The 13,731-nt window shown below is 46.0% G+C and overlaps 2 protein-coding genes across 4 annotated transcripts in view; one reads left to right on the plus strand and one right to left on the minus strand.

Moving 5' to 3' along the window:
- The window catches only part of LOC108030179 (uncharacterized), an 86,152-nt gene that overhangs the window by 31,705 nt on the left and 40,716 nt on the right, over window positions 1-13,731 (plus strand). For 2 of the 3 annotated variants that reach the window (XM_017102920.2, XM_017102922.2), the window contains one exon: window positions 7,335-7,384. The exons of the other annotated variant lie outside the window; for it this stretch is intronic. The gene's annotated coding sequence lies outside the window, so the exon portion shown is untranslated. The remainder of the gene's footprint in view (window positions 1-7,334; window positions 7,385-13,731) is intronic. 3 annotated transcript variants of the gene reach the window in all.
- Window positions 1,968-4,890, minus strand: LOC108030176 (V-type proton ATPase 116 kDa subunit a 2). Its single transcript, XM_017102918.3, has one exon. It carries the CDS (start codon window positions 4,784-4,786, stop codon window positions 2,030-2,032), a length of 2,757 nt encoding a protein of 918 aa, XP_016958407.1. The 5' UTR covers window positions 4,787-4,890; the 3' UTR covers window positions 1,968-2,029.

Below are 13,731 nucleotides of genomic sequence, written 5' to 3' on the forward strand. Positions count from 1 at the left end.
GAGATTAAAGTATACAATTAAATGGTTTGTAAAAAAAGGAAGTGGGTGGATGGTAAGTGTACGCCATGTTAAAGAGAATAAAATATAACGAACAATAAATTAATCCAGTAATCAAATAACTACAATACCGGTTTTTATTATTTAAGCAGTCCAGTTATTAAGTAGTGGTATTAAACACTAGGTTTCCATTCCTTAAATTCCTAAAAAATTCAGTATATTAAATGTCTTCCTCTTACTGCGTGATTTCAGTGATTAAAATGACAATGCTTCCTAACTATTAATATTTCTCCCAGTGCACCCGTCCTAAGCTGCCGTGGCTGCAATCTGGGGCCCCTTAGAGACTTGACAATTGTTGGCCATAAAAGTGCTAAGCAGTTGGCCATTGGGCCCAGCATTAGAGCCACGCACAGCGGCCGCATCAACGAAAGTATAAACAAAAGACTTGGGCAACAAACTTGACCCACCCGGGCCGCTTTTTGCTGCCGCTGCTGCTGCTTTTTGCTGCACCACCAAACAATGGCGCGTGCTGCGGCTTAAAGTTATAGCCAAGCCAAAGCCAAAGCCATAGAGGCAAAGCCTGTTTTGGGCTGGCAATTGCGTATGGTGCTCCGAGTGCCAGGCTGGCCAAAACCTGCTCTGGTCATGAAACTCACTGCACATTACTGGCATCGAGTTAGTTCTGCTTTCCGTGGCAGCGATCTAATAAAGTCGGGCCAAGTCAACCCGGGCCATGTGGCTAACGAAAGTTATTTATGCACGAGCCAGTCTACTTAGGTCGGCCTGCATGCGTCATCGCTTGCTGTTCATAATTTATGCCAAGTCTTGGGCCAACCAGCAACCAGCAACCAGCCAACAGCGAACAACCAACAACGAGCGGCAACCAGAGTTGCTGGCGTGGGTGTTAATGGCAAACAGAGCGGCAACAACGGCAGCAAAGACACAAAAGTACTCGGCTGTGTGAGTGTGTGGAAAACTGGCAAGAACGAGGCAGAGAAGTACTTCGACAGGGAATTACCCATACCTATGGTCCAACAAATTCGAAATAAAATAAGAACTAAAACCTAAATATCGGTTTAGCATTTACTTTCTTTCAAAGTTCCGAGTTCCTTATAAAATATCATTATAGATTTTTAATTAATTTTTACAGTGCCAGGAATGAAGAAAATATGAATGCAACAACAATAAGTGATTCCCATTTTTACGATGCAAAGAAAAAAATCAAAGCATATCAATCTTGGCCTTCAGGATATCATAAAATACTTCCAGCCGATTTTATTGCCGCAGCATTTATGGCATGCAATTTCGCATACAAGCCCCTGTTAAGATATACCCTTTGCTCGGCAAAAACAGGGTATACGACCAGAATAGAATAGAACAGCAGCCATGCTGGAGCTGGCACAAGAGCAGCTCCAAAGGGTCGACGACTTCCAGCGCCCGCATCGCAGGAAGGAAGCCTGCCACGGCAACAGTCGTAGCTGCAACTGCAACAGCAGCAGCGGCAACAGCAGCTGGCAATGGCATAAAGCAAACAAATGGAAATTGTTTAAAGCCAGCTTTGGTTTATGGCCTTTTGCATGGAGCCGGGCCAATGCTAATTGCAAAGGAATGTCCAAGTCCTCGGCAGCGGGCGTGGGTAGCTCTTGGCTGGCTCTTGGCCACAGTTAATTGCCAAAAGATAGGGGGAGCCAACGACGAAGGTCCATCCGAAATAAATATGTTGGTTCTTACGGTGGAGCCGCAGACAATAAAACAGGGAAAAACCCGTTGAAAACTGCAATTAATTTTTAACTTGAGTTAAAGGTATAACACATTTCAAATGTATTTATATACTAAAAGTAAAAATTCTAGCACCATTGCTTGAAGGACGAAATAACTTCTTACCTTAGATTACCCAAAATTTCAAGCATTTTTAAACTGACCAACTTATTTTATAAAATTTACTTCAAAGTAAACTCTACTACAAGACCTTCTGCAAATGCACAAACCACAAATTTTTATTCACAAACTAAAAACGAAGGTGGAAAAGAGCCTAGCTCCTCTGGTTGGAGGGCGGGAAACTGAAGGCCTTGAAGGACTCGCCGGCGCCGCCGAAGAACTTCGACTGGAACTCCACCCAGTGGAGGCGCAGGGTGTGCAGGAAGGCGCTCAGGCCCTCCATCATCACCAGGATGGCCACCGTGAGGATGGCCCAGGCGAAGAAGGAGGCCATGAGCACGGGCACGCTGTAGTACAGCGGCTGGTGGTTGGCGAAGCCCTTGTTGAGCACCATGTGCCACAGGACATCCGACAGCTGGTCGTGGGCCAGGGACAGGGCCCACAGTCGCAGATACGAGGCCGTGTGGGACACCGATCCCAGCACCGTTTCGATGGTGTGGATGCCCGAGTGAATCCAAATCTCCGACATCTCGAACTCCTCCTCGTTGTCCACGCTCCTCTGCTTGCTGGCCTCGCTCACGTCGTCCGTGGAGTACCACATGGTAGACCGCATTTCCCTGATCGTCTGCCGGCGCATCGGCTTCAGATCCCGTGCCTTCTGTTGCTTCCTCCGCTTTCGGAGCAGATACAACGGCTTGCCGGCCAGCAGAATGGGAATCATAAGCAGAGCTAGGACCACCAGGGCGTACTCCAGGAGCCGCTCGTTGGGATACATGTCTGCATTGCAGTTGGCCGGCGGATCCTCCGTCTTCATCAGCATCATATTGATGAAGGTGATCAGAACGTTTGGGGCACAGGCCGAGTTGTAGGGCGTCGGCTTGTGGCCGCCGTACACGAGCCACTTGTAGAAGATCAGGAAGACGAGGTAGCAGAAGAGGCAGGTCATGAAGATGGCCTGCGGAATCACCACCAGGATGAGGTCCGCCTTCTTCTTCAGCAGCACGCAGTTGGCGGCGGACAGGCCGAGGCCGAACATCATCTGCGTAATGCCCAGGACAATGGCCATCTTCATCTTCAGGGAGTTGGTGGTGGTGATCGAGTCCTGGCCCACAACTGCCCACACGGGGTCCATACCTATGGGATAGGGATGCCCCGAGTAAAAGTTCGGATCCGAAGAGTCCAGGGTCAGCGTGATCAAGGGGTCCGCCAAGGTGGTGGCATTGTAGCGACAGCTCCAGCTCGAGCCGAAAATATTGAACCCCTTGGCCATGGCTATGTTGTAGATGAAACCCATGTAGACGGAGAAGATCCCCATCAGCAGGATTATGTAGCGACCCGCGAACAGGATGTTCAGGATTTCGTTCTCCGAGGTCGAGGCAATCTGATACTTTTCGATGGCCTTGTGCTTCCGAATCATTATGAGTGAAAACAAAATTAGCAAAATGCCATGACCCACGTCGCCAAACATGACCGCGAAGAGGAAGGGGAACGTGATGATGGTGTACGGGGCGGGATTCAGCTCCTTGTAGTCGGCCATTCCATAGGCGTCTATAAGGTTCTGGAATCCCCGGGTGAACCTGTTCAGCCGGAAGTACGTCGGTGGCATATGATTGACCATTCTCGTTTTCTTCAGCAGAATGGCCCGAGAAGTCATGTCGCCCTGGAAGTCCGGCTGGAACTCCGACTCCTCCGTCTCTTCCCATTGCGTTTGCTTTTTCTCCTTCTTTTCCTGGGGTTCCTGCTTCTCCTCCTCCCCCTCCTCCTCCTCCACGTTGTCCGTGTCTTCGTCCGGGGCTTCCCTCCTATCTGCGCCCCCACTAAGTCTGCTGGCATTTCGTAGGATCAGCCTAACTTCCTGGACATCCGAGGAAGGTACATACACCTCCGCCAGAAGATAGCGTGGAACCTCCCATCCGCCCACCAATCGCAGGCGATTCATCAGTTCGTAAACCTTCAGAGCCTTGCGAAGATTGACTCGCACAATGAACAGATCCTGACCAGCCACCTCCAGGATCTGGCGGCGCATCAGCTCGGCCTCCTTGAGGACCTTCTCCACGTTCACTATCTCCTGGCTCAACTCCCTCACCTTCTCCTCCCGCTCGCTGGCCGACCGCGGGCAATCGTATATGTTGACATGATAGTGGCCACAGATCTTGAGGACCTTGGGCCACAGCATCGTGGAACTGGTCATCATGAGGATGGCGAACTTCCTCAACTTCTCCGGCCGCTGGCCATGGTGATACTCGTAGACCGGAGTGGGCATTTCGGAAAACCGAATGATCAGGTTGAAGGAGCACAGGCGGTAGAGCAGCAGCTCAAAGCTGTAGAACTTGTCCGCCCGGATGCTCCCAATCATGTAGTTTAGCTGCGACTGATGCGCTCCCGCGGTGGTGGCATCCTGCACCAGGCCCATGACCGTGCTCTCCGAGTAGAGCAGCTCGCTGCCCATGTCCGAGGTCATGTACTTGTTGGCCCTGGTGATGGCGAAGCTGTGCTCCATCATGCGGTACCGCCGGTTGTCCAGTCGGTAGTAGTGCTCCGTCACGGCACTGGCCTCCACGTGGATGCGCTTCAGCCGGTCCCCGTACTTGGCCAGGTCCTTCTCCCTCAGCCGGTTCTCGCGATCCACGTCCGGATAGAAGACCTCGCTCACGTGCAACTGCACCATCATGTTGTGCAGGTTCTCCACGAGGCGCAGGTACTCGTAGCACTGCGACACCTTCTTCGAGTAGAGGTTGTTCAGCAGGCGGTCCTCGTCGTAGACGTTGTTGAACTGCACCGCTCCCTGGTGACCCAGCTCTATGAGGCAGTCGAAGGCGTTGTCCGTGTGCAGGAGCAGCTGGCACAGCTCCATGTCCTCGCTGCGGAAGAAGGACTTGACCTTCGTCTGCCGTTTCTTAAATGGTTTCATCCTGCTGAGGGTCTCGCGATCGGGGAGCAAAAATATTTGGAATTAAAATAAATAATTCGGTGACTGTGACTGCTTTTTCGAATCTCGTTGTTTTCTCCATTTGTTAAGATCTGCATTCTTAAAAAAAGATAAAATTTTATTGAGTTTTAGTTAGAAGCACCACTGTTTTGCAGTTTTTTTAATATATCTATATCTATGTATATCTTGTAGTCCAGATAATTACTTCTTTAAAAATATTTTAAACAAGAAAGGATGTTAACTTCGGCAAGCCGAAGTTCGTATACCCTTGCAGTTATAAAAAATAATCAATAATTTTATTAAACTGAATTCAAAATTCTTAAAAATATAAAAATATTATATTCCCAATATTATAAGACACTATGTCAAAAAGCCCCAAAGCTATAATTTGTTTCACATTATTTCCTATTAATTATCCGATCGTTCCTATGACAGCTATATGATATAGTCGTCCGATTTTGATAAAATTTAACTCGAAATTCAAAACCAAATAAAAAATGTTATTTCCAAGAGTAGGAGGGTATAAGTTAGAAAACACCGAAGGAATAATTTTTTTAATTTTTTCCCCGATAGTTCCTATAGGAGCTATAAGATATAGTTGTCCGATCCGGCTGGTTCCGACTTATATACTACCTGCAATAGAAAGAAGACTTTTGGGAAAGTTTCAGCCCGATAGCTTTAGAACTGAGAGACTAGCTTGCGTAGAAATGGACGGACAGACGGACGGACAGACGGACATGGCTAGATCGACTCGTCTTGTGACGCTGATCAAGAATATATATACTTTATGGGGTCGGAAACGTCTCCTTCACTGCGTTGCAAACTTCTGACTGAAATCATTATACCCTCTGCAAGGGCATAAAAATACCCCAAACTTGTCCCAATCCTTGTGATGTCTTTGTTTAAAACTACCTATTTTCCTACCCAGCTCTGTTTGTTTTTGGTTTGGGGCTCGGGTATTTGACTCCTGCTAATTGATACGTTCGTTTGCCTCTCCCCATGCTGGCTCTGGTTTTTGTGTTTTATTTAATTCGAGTAGCAAACATGTCCAGGTCCAAGCTGCCCCCTGCTCGAGATCAACTGCAGATAATTTCATGCTTTGCATGCAAACTCGTTGCAGTTGCCATTACTGCCACGCCCACACCGCCGCCGCCGCCCCCGTCGCCGTCACGCTAGAGTGGACCAAAACTGGCCAACTGCAGTTTATGCCCTTGTCTTCTCGGCTGGGAACACTCGTTGTCGGACTGCTCGGAAGTTGTGGGAATTCCTGCATACGGTTTTCCATTATGCCTAATATGTCATACATCAGCGAGTTTTATAACAAAGTTCTCACTTCAATTAGATGGTTACAAAACGCTGCAAGAATTTATTATATAAATTAGGGTGCTGAAATAGTTACCAGCAAATTGGTAATAATAGTGCCCATAAAACATAATAATGCTCAGAACTCCGCGGGCAACAAAAGACGTATAAGTGCTTTGTTTGGCCAATACCTATGAGCATTTTCTAAAGATTTGTTGACATCGCACAATGGTATACATTTTTATGGCATTATTTTATGATCATTTAGTTTTATGGATGAGGTGTGTTTAGAAATTCGGGAATAAATTAACATATTTGCCTTAAGAATATATACCATAGTTTAACGAATCGAACTGTATTAATTTTATTTTTACAAACCTTAAGCCATCTTTTATTGCCTTTTATTCGACCCCCGAAGACAAAGCATTTTTGTCAGTTTGGCAAGCATTTCGCCATTGTCTTTTGGTTATTCATTTACTTACATAAACAATTTGTTCACACTTTGTGAGGAATTCATTTCACTTCTGCGGCGAAACATTTTCCCACCAGTATCGGCTTCACATCGCATTCAAAGACATTGAAATTGTTTGGTAATTTGCTCTCTGACTGACTGGCGACCCTTTGAAGTGGGCTCGAAAAGCGTTTTCGGCTCATTAGCCGATGCTAAAAGGAAAATGGGCATTACTCAGTCGAGTGAAAATTGTTTTGGGCCTGTTTGTTCGTTGGTTAGCACTTCCACTTGCACGACAATGAAAGTAAAAGCGCCAAAGCCGAACTGCACTTGATAATTTCTTTGGCAAAGCTGTGACAATAAAAGTGCTATTGCCATTGTTAAGCGGCAGTTCGATTTCATTAGCCCGCTGGGCCTGCAGAGAAATTAAGTCACCGAATTGAAAGTTTCGAAAGCAAAAGCGACTGTTTTCACTTTTCCGTGGTGTGCGACAATTGCAGGCAATAAATCAAATCGAAATCAAAGTCACTTACAGAACAGCGGGGTAACGCGTGTTGCGGCCGCCCCATGAATGGGTTTTTTAAAATAAATACTGAAACAATGTCAATTTGTGGCTGACGGCAAAGGTAGTTTTCGAGATTTCATTTGAAGAGCCGAGTCCATAAGAGGAGTCGTGCGGAGGAGGGGTTCATTGTCTGCTCGAGTATTTTCATAAACTAATTTGCATTTCTCTTTTGCCTACTCATGTGTTTCCCCCCGCTCTCTTTCTACTTTCAGAGGTAATGTGATCGGCGATCTTCGGGAGCAATTAGACGACTAAACAAAAGGTAAGCGGCAGCTGCCATCGATTTTGGCACTACGCCCTCGCACATCCATCTCAAGTCCCCGTCCAATCCAATCCAAAGCAATCCATCCAAGACAATCCATTTTAACTCACTCACTTTTCGCCGGGGCAAAGAGAAAGTGCATTTCATGTGGCCGGGCTCTTGGCCAAGTCTGTAATTTGCCAGAACCCGCAATTAACGCCTAAACAGACTGGGCCCAGTTCTCTCTTTCGGTGTGGTACTGCCAATCAAGTGCGTGGATCCCGAATCAAGTGGACTTTGAAGTTAACATTTCATTTCGTTTCGTTTGCCTGCTCTTTTAATTATAGAGCAGTCGACTCTGAAACGCTGTGTGGGTGTTTCCCCGCAGAATTGGGTCAAGTTTGAAGTGGCGGCGGGGAAAACTGGTAGCGAAAGTTGAAAGTGACATTTCTGGCCCTATTTTTGGGGTGTTCTTAAGGTGTCCGCCACGTGGGTTCAACAGGCAAAGTCCAGAACTTACGCAATGCTGCGCACTGGCTAAGCCATCGAGTTCGTCGCTTAAGTCATTCGTTTCGGCCTCAGACGCCGGTGCGTGGACCTATGGGTATGGCATATGGACCCGTGGACTTGGCACCGTTACTAGCCAGACGGCCAAGAGTGGCTGCCTCAAATGCTGCCTGACGGCGGCTTCATTAAAATGTCTGCCTGCCAGATTGGCCGGCCAAAACCGTTTGGTTGCTTTAAGAAATACCTTTTAGTTATGGCGCAGAAGGGTATCTTGAATGCTTAATTTGTGAGGGTACTAAGTAGAATAGGGAAGGACATTTATACGAACAGCGAAACTAACTTTATAAAAAGCGGTCCTACATGTACTTTAGATGACAGTGTACTTTCTTGTAGCTTCCAAGACTAAAAGTTGACCTTTCGGTTTAATTAAACTGGTTAGTTCACCTGTTTAGCAATAAATAAAATATTATAATTTATTATACGTGCTTGAGTATATTTTATTTAAACAGCAGTATTTTTAATCCTTCAAAATTGGACACAATATTTCCTATTATTATAGATGGAACTTAGAAGGAAACGCCTACTCATATGTTTTTATAGGCTTTGTAAAGGGTACTTAAAACTTAATGGTATTTAAAATGAAGAGATTTAGATACAAGAAGCCATAAGTAGAGATAGAAAAGGGTATCTTTCGTTCTGGAGTCGGCTAATGCAGCTCTCCTCGTTTGAAATTGAAACGTCTCTGTCTGGCGCGGCGACTCCAGCGGCGGGGCTGCGACCACTCGCGAGTGCCTTGGCAAATGCATCATCGTCTGCGGCACGTTGTGGATGTCAGCTTATCTGGCCAGACGAACGCATCGCCGGGGATGGGGTGGTGGCGGAGCTGGGGAGCCTTAGCTTTAGGCCCGCTCAGGGTCTTTCGGTCTGAAGCTTCCGCCTTGGCCCGGTCAACTTCAACTTGGGCATCAGCTTTGGCTTTTGCTCGGGCCCCAGCTTCAGCTTCAACCTCGGCTCGAAACTCCGACGCCGCCGCCACCAGCGAGCAATTTTCAATTTGCCAATTGTAGCAGTAAACTTCTTTATAGCTGTTCTTTCTCCCCGTCTTCTTGGCCGTCCTCTTGGCCATCTTCTGTGCGCCGGAGTCCCGTTAGCCTGGGTGCTCATGTGGATTGGCTTTAGGTGTTTGTCTTGACTCCAGTTGTCTTGTCTTGACTCCACTTCACCTGTTCTGTTTGCATGTGAGCTGCCCGCGTGTGTGTTGGCCATGTTGGCCACGTTGGCCATGTTGGCCGTGTGTGCGTGCTGGGCTGGCCTCCACTAATTTGCGACAATTGGCCAGGCCATTAGCCGGGCTCTCGGTGGGCCGCAAGGGGCGTGGCCCTGGCCATGGTGAACCATCATATATATCAATTTATCGAGGAATTCTGGCATGAAATTACAAATGCAAAGATCTTTCTTCGTTGGTTTTTTGTTTTGGCCAAAGCTGTGTGACTTAACAAGTCGATGGGAGGGCACTGGCCGAAACGAGGGTTGTTACGGAAGTTCGCTCCGAATTGGAATTCGGACATAATTGCATTAGATTTGTGTGTAAGGGGAAATAATTATGCGCCAATTCAGTGGAATCAAAGGTCGTTATTGGGATCACTGACGTGTGGAGGGTTAAGTGATTTAAATAGCACCCATATTTAATATATCACAGAGAAACAGGAAAAGTGCAAGGGTATATTTTAGTGTTTATAGGCAAATATTCTTTAAATTTAGTTCGGCTCAATTTTATTTCTACTGCTAATGCCTATGTAAGGCAAGTTTAGAACCAAGGAAAACATAAAACCAGCTCGCACATAAGCAATTTGCTAATGGCTGTAAGAGAAGTCGTGGAAGTGGAGGTATCTTTGAATTACGACCCCAACTGACTCATTTCTAAGCCGGCCAGCTGACCATAAAAGCCTCTCCCCATAAACGAAAAAGCCCAATTAGTGAATGACCCTTCAGGTTGGATTTATGTTCCATAAATATCGAACAATTGACAGACAGTCGGCGTTATTCTTGCAGCGGTGGCAGCTCTTTGGCGTAACTGCAGCGACCACAAATCTTGACCGGCTCCTTTCCGCCGGTAAAAATGGTAAAATAAAAAAGAGGTAAAGCGGCTGCAGCCACACACGGGTGGCAATTCATTAGACACACGCTGGTTTGCATGATTTCGGCTTAGGGTTTTTCCTTTATTCCGTTTTTTCCTTGGGCTCGACAACATGAGCAGGCAAACATGACCCAAATTTCGCCTATGACCGCACACATGGCCTGCAATGGCAGTGGCGTCCAGGCCGAAAAGTTCCACCCCCACAGCGGGGCTTCGCGTTCCCCCCACCCCAGGCCGCGGCTCGAGTTCAAAGTGAAATTTTGTACTTTGATTGTTGTTCACATGACCGCGATTGGTTTGTCAGAACCTAATCAACACATCATCAATAACAGTGGGGAATCATTTCAGTGTTTCGCGTGTTTGATTGGTTCTATGCTGGAGATTAATGGCACACAAACAGCACACGAACACGGCTCACGGGGCGAGAAATGCAAACACAACTTGGCCAAATAAAACAGCCAACAAATGGCCAGAGCAAATAGTGGGGGTCAGGGGGCTACTTCGAAATGGACGTTGATTATGGAGCTGCCAAAACAAAAAAGCGGCTGAAAACTTAATGAAAGCCAAACGGAACAGTTTGTGGTTTTAGCACATTTTTCCACGGTGGTTCGGTGGCTCGTCGGCTCGGTGGTTCGAGTGGGTGTCTGTGGCAATCTGATTGCCACTGTCCACCGGCAATTTGATTGCCCCTCTGTGAGTGCGAGTGGGTGCCACTGCTGCAGCAATTGATGCCTGCAATTATCCCCCAAAAGCCACACAAACAATGCGCAAATTAAACGCAATAAACAAAATCTGGCAGTCAAGGGGAGTGGGTCTAGTGTGGCGGAGTAGGTGATTACTCGTTGAAAAATGGAAAACTGCAGGGGAGACATGGAGCTTATGTTCGGGTATACAAATAAAGAGATCAGATTGAATGCTGTGCATTAACACGACTATCTTTGTTCTTTTACATACAACCACAAAAACATGAAAATATTTCTTAATTACGAAAACAAAGGAAAAAATGGTACTTACAAATATTTCTGGTGTCGAAATATTTAAAATGAATTATAAATATATGTGTTTTTTTCAAAAGAGACGCTCTAAATGAATAAAATAGTAAAACATATGAAAACAATTATATAAATATTTAATATCAAAAGCTGACTGATGGCACCAGATTAGCCAACAAATGAATGGAAGTAGGAAGCGTTGTGGAGAAGCTCATGGCTTTTAAATTCAGGCAGCTGCCTGTCCCCAGGGGCGTGCGGGCTGGGGGCTGGGGTCCAAAGGCCCCGTGGCGGGGGGCAATGTAAATATTTTACGCCACAATTGGCGCGTTGATTTGTTGCATATTAAACAACGGCCGCAGGCTGCGTAGGCCGCTCCATCGCACCACCAAACCACCGAACCGCCGAGTGCCGCACCACCAATGGCAACGTGTGCTTGTGGTGCAATTAGCTTTTTTCCGCCGCGGATTTCTGTGGGGCATGGCATTGGTTATGGCCGCGGCGCTCCCGTAATTTGCTCATAACCCGGCTAATAGACAGCGTCAAAGGCCCGAAAGCCAAATTGGGTGTGTTACAGTGTTGCCATGTGTGGCCAACACCGACCGCCAGCATTTGGCTGCTGCCCGAGTGCTCGGAGGGATGGTTTCAAAACGCCATCAGATTTTTGGCCAAAAACCCGTAACACGCGCCAAGAAGTTGGAAGAGGGGCAGGGCCGTAAGTGCACATGTTTGTTGACTAGCAAGTGTTAGGTAAATTGACAATCGCCATGAGTGAGTTATAAAGAAAACTGGTCTCAGTCAAGCCCAAAAACTGCAAAAAAAATACAATTTATTTGTTTTACTTTTAAACATACCAAACTTTAGTGAGCATGCAAAACATTATTTTTTTGTTTCCATATTGATTTTACCCCAAAATAGCTCTAAAAATAATTTAATATCCTAATTATCTTATGCATTGCTTCGTGATACTCATTTTGCATCGCCATTTAGTCTTAATCACATTTTTAGAGTGGCAACCATAAACCTTGTTTCCATTACACATATTTCCTAAGCCTGCATCACCATTAGCATTGAATGATGCTAATTACTTTCGACATAAATAAAACATTTTCAAAAATAAACTTCAGAATGGTTTAAGTAATTCTTGACGATCTTCATCGCGCTCGCCAGCCAGCTCTTTATCACGCAATCAGCCCGTCAAAACTTGTAAGAGACCTTGGCTCAAAGCGCATTTTGTGGCTTAGAAGTTGGCGCCTTGTCATTGTTTTTTTTCCACTTATTTTTTGGCTCGGTCTGGTGTGTAAATTCATGAATTTATTCATGCGCTCATTGCCTCAATTAATGCGACATTGAGCGCAATTTGTTGTATGTCATTAATCTTCTTTTAATTTTTGGTTACGCTACACAGGTGATGGCTGGTGTGATTAAAAGGGTTACACTTAATGGATGGGCCAGGAAGTTGCTTGTCGCATTCGCCCGAGAGCTAATCAATTTCCGAAAAAGGGTTGGCCTGACTGAGGATCTTTTGGCCGGGGATTTTGCGTCTTTCCTTGTGGTCGAACCACGTCTTAGCACTCGAACTTTCTGGCCCGGCTTTCAGCAGTTGCCAACTATTGAGGGGGCACGTATTACGTGCATTAGTATCCCTTTGTCACAGGGCCACAATGCACTTGCCAGCAGCTCTTCAGATTCGTTCCAGTGTGTCGAGCTTCTTCGCTGCAAGATTTATGACACTTTTGTTTAAGACCAGGGCACATGGCCCAAACCCCAATGCAAAATCAATGGCGCTGATGCTTATCGCTTATTGTTGGCCCGCTTGTCAAGGGGCTCTCGGTTTTCTGGCTTAATTCCCCTGGCCAGGCTCGCTCCCTTCTGCTGATTGAGACGATATCTTGAATGATTTATGCTTGACACGGTTTATTGAAAAGCTTTCTGCCCTGCTCTGAATGGGGTCATCAGCTGATAGCATTCTGATTTATATGCGCCAGCGGTTGACATTCATATTTTATCCGCCGGCGGAGCTTGCCACTTGCTGTGCTGCTCTGCTCCCGCCCCTGCCCCTGTGCAACGTGTCGTATGAGTGACATTAGCGAGAATCCCCCAGCTAACAAGCTGCCATCTTCAGCCAGGAATAACAGTTAGACTTCATCTGGGTCTTCTTTCCTTTGCATGCACACTGATAAGGCCACAAACAATGACAGCAGAGGCAGCAGTGGAAGCTGGGGAAGCTGGGGAGCCGAGGAGCAGCAGCTCCAGTGGCAACCTGTCCCAGTCCCATTCCGAGTTCCATTCCAAGACCCCAGTCCGTATGTGGCGGGGCACCCACCCCCAGAGATGCGACAACTCATGTCCCGGTACACTAGCAGAAATGACTATCTAACACAAAGTATACAAATATTGGGGGGTGTTTTATGGCACTAGGTTTATCTACAATGAATAATACAATTTAGTATGCTTTTTAATTTTTTAGTTGCTTATAACTATATTTAAAATCCCATTTGAAAAGGACAGTATGAAAGGTTAGTGTCACCTAGTGCAGATGCATTTTTCATTCCTTTCTGATTTTAAATTAAAAAAAACGCATAAAAATGTTAACGATTTTATTTTTACGAAAATCAACAACAAACTTATGCGGAAATACTCTATCAACATTTTATTCAAATAACATAAATAAAATCTATTATTACTTTACATATAATAAATATTAAATAATTGTATTTGCTCTTCACAAAATA

The sequence above is a fragment of the Drosophila biarmipes genome, chromosome 2R (assembly GCF_025231255.1).
Source record: "Drosophila biarmipes strain raj3 chromosome 2R, RU_DBia_V1.1, whole genome shotgun sequence".
NCBI lineage: Eukaryota > Metazoa > Arthropoda > Insecta > Diptera > Drosophilidae > Drosophila > Drosophila biarmipes.

What these genes read in the sequence shown, in the direction of transcription:
- LOC108030176 (XM_017102918.3), bottom strand. Translation starts at nt 4,786, where the DNA reads ATGAAACCATTTAAGAAACGGCAGACGAAGGTCAAGTCCTTCTTCCGC.